Raw genomic sequence first — 12,074 nt, 5'->3', positions numbered from 1 at the left:
GCTTTCCACTTTCCCTCCCTCTTCCTTCTATGCTGTCTTTAGTCTTTAGTCTTCACTCCTCCCTCCTCTGCATATGCAAATTAACCCAACATCTTTGTTTTAATTAATTTGCAAAGATGTTGGGTTAATTTGCATACTCACTCTGATTGGCTGGTAGATGGTTAATTTGCATATTACTCTATTATTAGGTTAGATGGACATCTTCATAGAAGTGTGATATTTATGAAAGATTAAATTTTCTTTAAAGAAAAAGTCATTAAAATTATGGCACTGAGGAAGCAAATACATTTTTGAAACCTTTATTGATTTTAAATTTAAACAAAATTCAGTTTGAACCACAAGTGGGAATACAATATCTTCAAGATACTTCTACATAATAATGAAACAGTTAACAACATAGCATAATGTGAACTTTTCATTCCAGTGGTCTATATATTTTCTTAGAATGGATTAAACTTGTGTTTTACTTAACACTATTTAATAGACCTATACAAAAACAGAAAGGTATTTTTAAATGACTTAACAAATTTATTACAAGTGTTTAAAAACACAAGTATGTAAATGTCTGGGTAAAGAAGCAAGCAGTCTTCAACTCTATAGTGAGCTTGCAAGACTTTACCTTTGTAAGGCAGAAGAGTTAGGCTATGATGTTTTTTTGTTGGCTCCTTTTGTATTTACTCTCTCTGAAGTACTGGCATATATAGAATCCACTTACTGTATTTGTTGAAATTCTGATCCACCTGATTTTTTTATGTAATGCTAGTCCTATAAGGTAAAGAACTTTCCTATTGTTCCTTAATGCTAGTGGACCAACCCCAAGTTACTATTCCACTCTTGTCCCTGTAGAAAGGTCTGCTGATCCTTTGCCTCACCTACTGCCAAAGAGACAAGAAACTGGAAAAATTCTTGCAATCTAACCCACTGTTTCCTTGAAGCAAGAGACAGGACACAGGAAGGAGAGGACTTAGCTATTAATATATTTAGCACAAACCTTAGATGTGTGCCCCAGAACACAATGTTGCCTCAATCTCCTATCTTTCAGTCAAGTCACTTGTAACACTACAAGTAAAATATAAGGTGTTCTCTATTTTGGATCATCAAACATAAAGCTTTTCCTATTACAGTAATTAATCTCTTCTTTCTTTGGGTAAAATAAAAAGTTTCCCTTAAGGAAAAAAACAACACTGACTGCCTAACCTGATTGCTGAATTATAGCTTATGTATTTTATATATGATTCAAAGAATCATCTAGAATTCTTTGGCAACTACTGTGTTTGATTAACAAAAAAGTAACAGAATGATAAGTTCTGTAGATAGATGGAAGGATGAATTACTGAAGGTTCTAAACACAATAACAAAGACATTTTTTCATTCATCTTAAAGATGTCTTTAAGAGTCAGAATTATTTTGGAGGTCATCCAGTCCAACTTCCATCCAGGTTTTATACCTCTCACATATAGTAATCTTCTTAATTATAAAAATGTATAAAGTCATTTAAAAAACCTACATAAATAAAAGTTATCTATATATAGAAATATCTATTCAGCAATTCCATAATTTAAATCAAATTGAGTAGAATTTGCTTCCTTTCATCCCCACAGACCATATTTACACAGTAACACATCATTACATTTAAGCAATGAATAGAATCTGACTAAAATGGAGAACGCAGTACTCTAACACAGTCCCTAATCTTTTTCATGAACATAATATTGCAAGTCACTTATATGAATTATATCTCAATGAAACTGTAAAAAAAAAAAAATTACAAGTAACTTACTAACCTGGACTTTGGTCTCTCATGTTTGGTTGTGGAATGCAAATATGGTCTTTGAAATTCCAATAAAACCAATCTTTTCTATAGTCTGTGTATGTATGAATAGTTTATAAGGACAGCTGAATCCATTGCATCACAAACAGGAGGACTGATGGAAAACCAAATGTGTCCAACATAGAAAATAACTCTTTATTTGGTCCAAAGTATAAAAGGTTTTACCTTCTTTGAAATATGAAAAAACTGAGTACTTGCAAGATATATGACAATACTCAGCAGAGATACTATGAAAACTTGAATAACAAAGTAACTTTTTTTCTCAAAAAAAAAAAAAAATTCTTTTAGGCCACAATATATAACGGAACTTATTGCTATTTTCAATAGTATTAAAAATAGGTTCATATATAGAAGAGATTATGTATCAGTAATACTACTTCACTGATAAAAAACAAACAAAAAAAACAAAATATGCCCCTTTTAGAAGATATATTCACGAGGTCTCATTTCTAAAACTGTATTTTTCTCATTTCTAAAACAACTATATATCTGATCAAACAAATCTTACCAAAATCCCACAAATTATAAATCAATTAAAGTTTTGATTTCATTAATTTTAGCTTGTTTCACTTCACTGGCATTTGTTTTTTTTGTTCCAAAGGCTCCAGCTGCCAGTTCTCTCTTTGTGTTTTGTATTTTCAGCATATTTTCTTCAACAGAGTCCTTCACAATAAACTTTAAAGGGGGAAGGAGGGGAAGGTAAATTGATTAAGTATTTGTTAGGTCTAGGTCACATGTTTAAAATCTTTAACATACAGATCTTAAAACATAGAAACCCACACCTGAAACCTATATGTTCATATTGACCAATTGTCACCCCAATAAATTTAATTTAAAATAATAAAAACTTGAGAATATGAAAATGATTCTTATAGTATTTTATAGTTTTCAAAAATGGTTAATAAACCTTAGACAATTTGGCTTAATGGATAGAGCATCAGGGACGGAACAGACCCGGGTTCAATTCAGTCAAAGGCACATACCGGTCGCAGGCTCCTCCCTTCCCAGCCCAGGCCCTGGCCAGGGTGTGTGAGAGGCAACCAATCAATGTGTTTCTCTCACATCAATATTTCTCTCTGACTTTCCCTCTCTCTCTTCCTCTCTCTCTAAAAATCAATGGAAAAATATTCTCAGATGAGGATTTAATACAATAGCAGGTCAATAATATCCTATTAGAAACTATTTAGTTCCACCTTTTTCCTGAATATACAGTGAGAATATTTAGAACATAATATAATAACTAGAGATGAGATTACATTCCCTTATCACTCAATATATTTTCCTGATACAAAAAAATAAGGCCATAAAGACGTTTTTCATCTTAAAACCCCATCATCAAATAAGTCAGCACATAAAAAAAAAAACAACACTTTAAATACAGCTTTGTAAGTGAAATATTAGCAAAAATAAATTTATCATTATATCATTATATTTTAAAAGCTAAGTGATATTTTCTCAGAAATGCAAGAATGAGCCTTTATTTGGTATAATTCATAGCATGAAGAAACAACAAAGAAAAGTGATTATCTCATGTTGGCCCCATGGTGTAACGGTTAGCACTCTGAAAAGTGATTATCTCAACAGATGCTTAAGAAACACTTGATAAAATTCAACATTTATTCCAGATAAAAGAAAATCTATATTTACTTAGAAATAAATGTCCTCAACTTCATTTAGGGCATCTACTAGAAACTTTCCCAAAACAACATATTTCATATAAAACAATAAAAGCATTTCCAACAGAGACAGAAACAAGTAAAAATTTGTTACTATCACTACTGCTGTCCAATACTATTAGAAGTTCTGGTTACTGTAATAACTAAAGTTGTTATGTATTGAGATACATTTAAAAAATAAAGATGTGAATGTACTTAGGAGATACTACCTAAGTTCCTGTAAGAAACACTCTTTATTAAAAGGACTAGAGGGCCAGTGCACGAAATTCATACACAGGTGAGGACCCCTCAGCCTGGCCTGCAAGGTTGGGCCAAACTGCTCTCTGACATCCCTGAGAGATCCCAAATTGCGAGAGGGTGCAGGCCAGGCCAAGGGACCCCACCTGTGCACCTCTGGGGCTGAGGAGGGATTGTGGGAGGGCTCCAGGGCATGTCTGGCCCATCTCACCCAGTCCTGATCAGCCAGACCCCTTCAGTAAGCTAACCTACCAGTCAGAGTGTCTCCCCCCTGGTGGTTAGTGCAAATCATAGGCTTTTTATTTATTTATTTATTTTTATATAGGATAGTTACCAAGTTATCAAATTATAATTGTAAATTCAATAAATCCCAAACAAGATTTCTTAAATGAGATTTGGTAACCTAAACCCAAAGTGCAATTCAGAAGTAATAGTAATAACCAATACAATATTCACAAAGAAGGATAATGTGAGCATTTTGCCCCACTATCTGTCAAAGTATCCTACCTAATAATAGCAAACATGTAAATTGATCAGACCTCCGTTATGGCCACCAACCAATCGGGAGGGAATATGCAAAATAGAAGGCCAAAGATGGCCGCCACCCAGCTGCTCCAGGTGTAGAGTGGTCTGTTGATCGGGATGCCTGCTATGAGAGGGAGGGCGGGGACCGAAGGGATCTACAGGAGCAGCACTCTGGCTGCAGTGAAGACGAAGACTGCAGACTCTGGAGTCTGCATCAAAGACGAAGATGACAGACTCCGGCCGGAGTCTGCCGTGAATACGGCAGACTCTGGCTGAATTCTGCAGTGAAGCAACAAAGACAAAGATGGAAGACTCCAGCCAGAGTCTACAGCAAAGACAGTAGATTCTGGCCTGAGTCTGCAGCACAGACAAAGATGGCAGACTCTGGCTGGAGCGAAGGCCTGGGTTCCAGGAGCCGGAGGAAAACCAGTGCTGGAAGCCAAGGGAAGAAAAGCCTATTGCACGGCCTCTACTACTATATAAAACCATAGTAAATTATACCAGTAATATTGTCCTGAGAATAGGATAAAAAGAAGTCAATTACCCTAGCTGGTATGTCTCAGTGGATAGAGTGTCAGCCTGCAGACTAAAGGGTCTCGAATTCAATTCTGGTAAAGGGCACATGCCTGGATTTCGGGCTCGATCCCCAATAGGGGGCTTGCAGGAGGCAGCTGATCAATGATTCTCTCTCACCATTAATATTCCTCTCTCTCTCTCCTTCTCCCTTCCTCCCTGAAATCAATGAGAGAGAGAGAGAGAGAGAGAGAGAGAGAGAGAGAGAGAGAGAGAGAAATATCAATGGAACAGAAGAGAGTCCTTAAGAGACTCATGTAGTATGTATGATAAAAGTGAAATTTCAAATAAAAAAAATTACAAAAGATGGGCTTTTCAAAATAAATGATAATGAAGCAAATGGGTCTTCATTGGAAAAAAAGAATAAAATTAGAATCATATCATGAATCATAAAGAACAGTATTTCAAACAAACCAGAGATAAATGTTAAAAGATTCAGTTTTAAAATCTAAAAATAAAGCCTGTTCTAAGAAGACCTAAATTCTGGAAGATATAAAGAAAGATGCTGTCGTGTTTTACATCATAAAAATTTTAAGACTTTCTCATGACAAAAACACATAAAGTTCAAAGATAAGAAAAAGCCTAGGATAAACCATATTCAATATATATAACAAAACATTTAAAATCAGAATGTATGAAGAAATCTTTTATACTATAAAATTGTATTTGTACTTTTTGAAAACTAAGCAGAAGATATAAACAAGCAAGTCACAGAAAAAATATTAACAAACAACAGATACCAATATGTGAAATATCCTCAAGGTCTTAAGTAAATACAAATTAAAAGGTACTTTTTTGACCATCACATAAGAATAAATTTACATAATTCTCATATATCATAAAATCTACTTTGAAAACAACATGAAAGTTATCTAATAAAAAATAATAAATCCAGAATTATATTTCTTAACCTATCTGAAAGAAGTATTTATATACTAGAGGCCCAGTGCATGAAATTCATGCACTGGAGGGGGAGGGTCCCTCAGCCCAGCCTGCCCACTTTCACAGTCCAGGAGCCCTCAGGGACAGGAGGCAATCCAGTGATCAGGGGAAGGAGACGCCCTATCACACCTCTGCTGCTGCTACTGCCAGCAGCGCAAGCTTCAGCCAGCCCTGGTTACCTGTTCCTAGGGCTGGCCCTGGGCAACTGTGCAACTGCCATCCGAGGCTTGCCTGTGCCTTGGGCTGGCCCTGGGCAGCTGAGGGAACTGGGGGACTCTGGAGGCAGGTGCAAGAGACTGAGGGGACTGAGCACCACCATCTTGTGGCTATGAGCACCGTCAACTTTGAGGCCGGGGCTGTCAATTAGCATATTCCCTACTTATTGGCTGTGGGCACCGCCATCTTTACAACGGCATAAGGGTCAATAAGCATATTCACTCTATTAGGTAGGATATGCACAGATGCATGTAATATAATGCTCTTTATGGCACTATTTTTATTAGCAAGTAAATGGGACTGGTGAAATAAATTATGATGTATCTATATGTAGGCATTAAAAAGAATGGGTTTGTAGAATAGTCAAATTCAGAGACAAGAAGTAGAGGATGGTTCCCAGGGGGGAATAGGAAGGAATGGTGAGTTATGTTTAATGGGTATAGAATCTCAGTGTGAGATGAAAAAGTTCTGAAGATGGATGGTGATTGCAACTGCAACAATAATGTGAATGTACTCACTACCACTGAATTGCACACTTAAAAATACTTTTTATTATTTAAAATACTACATTATGTATATCGTACCACAATAGAAAGCAAAAGAATAGGTTTGATCTAAATCAGAGGTTCCCAAACTTGTTTGTGCCGTAGACCCCTTGCCATGTTTTTCGGTTTTGGGTAGACCCCCTACTTACCTGATATTGATTTTTTTGTAAATTTCTAACTGTAGTGAAGTTTAGTGTTAAAATTTAATAAAAAATAATGTACCTACTTTTCTCCGGCATTCTCAAACAAAATAACACTGATTCACTATAATTTGTATGATAAACTACCAGTTTATATTTTTTTAAATATTTTCTCAGCACTTTCTTATTCAAGATTCAGGAAACGAATGAACGTATTTTTCTCACATTCATATTTATAGAGTGACGAATTGAACAAGTCGGTGCAAGTTCGCAAAGCTTTGAGACAAAAATTGGCAAGAATGTTTACTGTGCGTATGCTTGTAACAAGATGATACTGGTATATCATTATGTGCAGGTTTTTATCCTACAACTTACACAATTTTATAAACATATATAATAAATTTTTTACTTCATAGGTACTTTTATAAATAATTTATATGTTTTTATATTATAAGATAATATAATGTAAGTAAATAGGTACTATCAGTGTATGTTGAGATCCACTATCGTGGACCCCCATTTTCATTTCATGGACCCCCAAATTTTTTTTTCACTGATGTAGACCCCTTGCAGGTTGTCATAGACCCCTGGGGGTCGATATAGACCACTTTGGGAATCACTGATCTAAATGTACTTATATAAAAATCTCCAATATATACTATAAAGGGGGAAGAAAGCATGTTGCAAAATAATAAAGTATGATCCCAGAAAAATTTTTAAATTTATTTTTATTGTTGAGAGTATTACAGATGTCCCCCATTTTCCCACCTGTGCCCTCCTCCATCTGGCTCCCACCCTAAAGGTATATATTAAGTATGAATGTATATAAACATAGAGAAAGGGATGGTGGTTTTCTCTGAAGAGGATAAAAGTGATATTCATATTTTGCCTGGGCTAAAATATGTTTCATAATTGAAATATGAAAAAGCTGAGTAATTACAAGATATATAAAAATACTCAGCAGAGATATTATGAAAACTTGAATAACAAAGTAACAAACCAGCTAGGGCCATTGATCTTTTTTTTAATCCTATTCCCAAGACAATATTACTGGTTTAATTACTATGGCTTTATCCTATATAATAAAGAGGTAATATACAAAATGACCCTCACACCCTCAAAAGATGGCTGCCTATGACCAGGCTGGCAGGGGTGTTAGTGAGAGATGACCAAACGACTGAACAAGCAGGCTGTGTGGGGCGACCAGGCCGGTGGGGGTGGGGGGCAATTGAAGGTGACCAGGCCAGCAGGGGGGACAGTTGGGGACAACCAGGCCAGCAAGGGCATGGGGGATAGTCAGGGGTGATTAGGCTGGCAGGGAGGCAGTGAGGGGCCACCAGGACAGCAGGGGGGGGGGGGCAGTTGGGGGCAACCTGGCCGCAGGAGGTCAGTTATGGGTGATTAAGACTGGAAGGGTGGGCAGTGAGGGGCTACTAGGTCAGCAGGGGCAGGAGGAGTTGGGGGAAACCTGGCCAGCAGTGGGGGGCAGTTAATGGCAACCAGGCCAGCATGGGGGGCAGTTAGGGAAGATCAGGCCAGCACCAGAGGCAGTGAGAGGCAATCAGGCCAGCAGGCAGGTGAGCAATTAGGAGCCAGCGGTCCAGGATTCTGACAAGGATGTTCAACTGCAGGTTTAGGGGTTTAAACTGACAGTCGGACATCCCCCAAAGGGTCCCGGATTGGAGGGGGTGCAGGCTGGGCTGAGGAGACGCCCCCTCACTGCTCAAATTTCGTGCACTGGGACTCTAGTATAGTATATTTTGACAGTTTTTATGTAGTATATTTTTAACCATGAGAGAGATCATCCCTGCAGAGGCTCCTGTAAGGAGCAAGTGGTCCTAGCCCCACACCAGACCCCCACCCAGGGTCTCAGAGCTGGGGAGAAAAGTCCCTGTAACTTCAGGCTCTAAAAAACCAGTTAGAATTGTAGCAGAGGGACATGAAGGCTGCCAGAGATGGTGTCCCTCTTAAAGATCAAGGCACAAATTTACTCAGATTTGCTCCTTCTGAGCTCCAGTGCCAGGAAGCATTGAGGGACCCAGACACATAAGTGGAGGAACTGGATTGTCTGGCATGGGGCAGGAACTTGGAAATAGCTTTCAGGGGTCATTGTTCCTATGCCTAGACATCCCCTGTCCCAGGGGTGATTGTCTTGGCAACCATTACCTGGAATCCCCATTAACCTGGAGCACATGTGTTTGCTCTGCCCTGGTGATTCATTGAGACCCCACCCCATCCAATTTGCAGCCCCATCCAAGCTGTTTGTAGAAACTTTTACATATGAATGTCCTGTACTGGTTCAGGCTTCAGGCTTTCCTACAATCTTTCAATCAAGCTGCAGCTGGTGTCAGCATAGCCCATACCTATCAGTAAAAGGCCCAAGATCTGGCACTAGCACCAGCACCAGTCTGCCTTGCTTCACAGCTGGGCCCCACCTGGATACTTTCAAATCCAGTACAAACAGGAGGAGTCTGCATATCTCTCTGCTGCTCCTGCCAGGTGGCCCCAGGCAGTGGCTGACTTTGCACTTCCTGGAGACCCAAGAGCCAGTGCACCTGGTGGACAACTTTAGACCATACCAGATTACAGCTCTACACATCCACAAGCAACACACTTAAGGGCAGACTAAGCACCATAGCCCCACTGAAGCAAGTCCTGCTCCATAGGGTTTTATCGTGCACAGCAGCTCTTCCTTCCACTGTAGTTGCAACTGGTCCTCACAGCCAACCGGCCTGGAGGTCAATTCCTCCCAGTGATGTCAACAGCAATCAAGTCTCAACTACAACAAGACTCTGCACACAGCCCACAAAGGGTTGCACCTAGAGTACCCAGCTCAGGAGGCTGGGAGGCTGAGCCACTGAGCCTTACAGAATACATACTACACAAGGTCACTCTACCAACTCCAAGAGACACAGCAGCTCTATCCAATAGATAGAAGCAAATGCAGGGAACTGGCAAAAATGCAGAGACAAACATGTCACAAATGAAAGAAATGGAAGAAAGCAAACTACTGGATACAGTGTTCAAAACCACGGATATAAGATTACTCAAGGATCTTCAAAAGAATGCCAAAGATGGGAAATGATCAGTCAGAAATTAAGCATATACTAACTAAAATAATGAATAATTTACAGGGATTCAACATTAGACTAGAGAATTCTGAGAATCAAATCAATGATTTGAAATTTGAGGAAGCAAAAAACAATCAGAGAGCAAAAAGAGAAAAGAATCCAAAAATATGAAGATAGTGTAAGGAGTCTCTGGGACAACTCCAAACCTACCAATAGTCGCATTATGGGGGTGCAGAAAGAGAAAAGAGAGAGAAAGAGATTGAAAACCTATTTTAAGAAATAATAACAAAAAACTTTCCCTACCTGTTGAAAGAAATAGACTTACGAGTCTTATATAAATATACACATTACCTATGGACATAGACAGGAAGCACAGAGTTCCAAACAAGAGGAACCCAAAAAGGAACATACCAAGACACATAATTAAAATTACAAAGACTAAAGGCAAAGAGAAAATCTTAAAAGCAGGAAGAAAAAAGCAGTTACCTACAAGGGAGCACCCATACAACTGTCAGCTGATTTCTCAACAGAAACTATGCAGGCCAAAAGGGAGTGGCAAGACATATTCAAAGTGATGAATAGCAAGAACCTACAACCAAGATTACTCTACTCAGCAAAGCTATCATTTAGAATTGAAAGTCAGATAAAGTGCTTCACAGATAAGAAAAAGCTAATGGAGTTCATCACCACCAAACCAGTATAACATGAAATGTTGAAGGGTATTCTTTAAGAAGAGGAAGAAGATGCCAAAACCAGTTTGGCTCAGTGGATAGAGCGTCGATCTGTGGACTGAAGGGTCCCAGGTTCGATTCCGGTCAAGGGCATGTACATTGGCTGCGGGCACATTCCCAGTGGGGGGTGTGCAGGAGGCAGCTGGTCGATGTTTCTCTCTCATGGATGTTTCTAGCTTTCTATCCCTCTACCTTCCTCTGTAAAAAAATCAATAAAATATGTTAAAAAAGAGGAAGAGGAGAGGAGAAAGGAGAAGAGGAAGAAATATGAACAATAAAATGGCAATAAATGCATATCCATCATCAATTGAATCTAAATATCAAAATAAATAAATAAGAAATCTAATGAACAAGATAAACTGGTGGAGAAATCAAGATGGCGGCATAGGTAAACGCCTAACTGCAGCCTCACACAACAATTTCAAAAAAATACAACTAAAATACAAACTGGACATTATCCAGAACTACAGGAAAGTTGACTGACTGGAAATTCTACAACTAGAAGGAAAGAGAAAACCAGAAGGAAAATCAGAGGAGCTGTAAAAGCCTAAGGTATTGAGACACGGTGCGCGCGTGGGAGAGGACGGAGCTGGAGAGGAGTGGGCAGGTGAGTGCCTGGCTGGCATTCCCTAGCGGAAAGGAGATAAAAGCTCCGGACTGTGCTGAACCCCAGTTCTAGGTGAGACCATGGGGAGCCAGGCTCATACAGAGGGAATTTGGGCTGTAAGGCAGAAACTCAAGGGAGCGGCAAAAGGCAGTCCTAGAGGCGCGCACATTGCACGCAGAGGACGGACTGTTGACTCTGCTGCTAGATTGCCCTAGCAGGAAGGAGACAAAGCTCCGACTGCTCTGAACTCCACTTCCAACCCCACTTCCAACGGCAGTGAACCCCAGTTCCGGGCTCATTTGGAGAGAGCCTAGACCGTTTGGTAGCGGGTGAAACTCACGGGTACCTTTCTCTCAGAGGTGCTTACAGTGAGTACTGAAGAACCCTGAGGAACACTGAGACTTAGGAACCTCATATGGCGGGGCTGATGGGAAGCCAAGGCTGTAGGATCCACCCTGAAACTCAGCCTCATCCAAGCTGAACACAGAGACTTTTGCAATTTTCCCAGCCTAGTTGAATAAGGCTGTCTCCTGGCATCAACACAGCTGATCCTCACAGCCAATTGGCCTGGAGGTCAGTTCCTCCCAGTGATACCAACAACAATCAAGACTTAACAACAACAAGGCTGTACACACAGTCCACAAAAGGGAAAACCAAGAGTGTCCACCTCAGGTAACTAGGAGACTGACCTACTGAACTATATAGGATATCTTAGCACACAAAGCCACCCTACCAACTCAGGGAAGCTGTGAAAATACCGAGACAGGGAAACAGATCACAAATGAAAGAAATGGAGGACAAAAAGCGACTGGATATAGAGTTCAAAACTACACTTATAAGGTTTTTCAAGAATTTCCTAGAAAAGGCCGATAAAATAAACAAGACCTATGAGGATATGAAAAGGGATCAACTAGAAATAAAAAGGGATCAACTAGAAATAAAGAATACATTGTCTGAAATAAAAAATATTATACAGAGTC

General features: G+C 39.3%; 1 protein-coding gene across 3 annotated transcripts in view; it reads right to left on the bottom strand.

Moving 5' to 3' along the window:
* Positions 1-283: 283 nt before the first annotated feature.
* HLTF (helicase like transcription factor) overlaps positions 284-12,074 on the bottom strand; it is a 116,322-nt gene continuing 104,531 nt past the window's right edge. For all 3 annotated transcript variants that reach the window (XM_084875932.1, XM_084875933.1, XM_084875934.1), the window contains one exon: positions 284-2,506. In XM_084875932.1, coding sequence (XP_084732058.1) covers positions 2,354-2,506 — 153 coding nt within the window. In that variant the 3' untranslated portion in view covers positions 284-2,353. The remainder of the gene's footprint in view (positions 2,507-12,074) is intronic.

Source organism: Pipistrellus hanaki (assembly GCF_964339955.1).
Source record: "Pipistrellus hanaki genome assembly, chromosome: 2".
NCBI lineage: Eukaryota > Metazoa > Chordata > Mammalia > Chiroptera > Vespertilionidae > Pipistrellus > Pipistrellus hanaki.
Note: the sequence above shows the minus strand (reverse complement) of the source record. Positions and strands in the feature narration are given on the sequence as shown.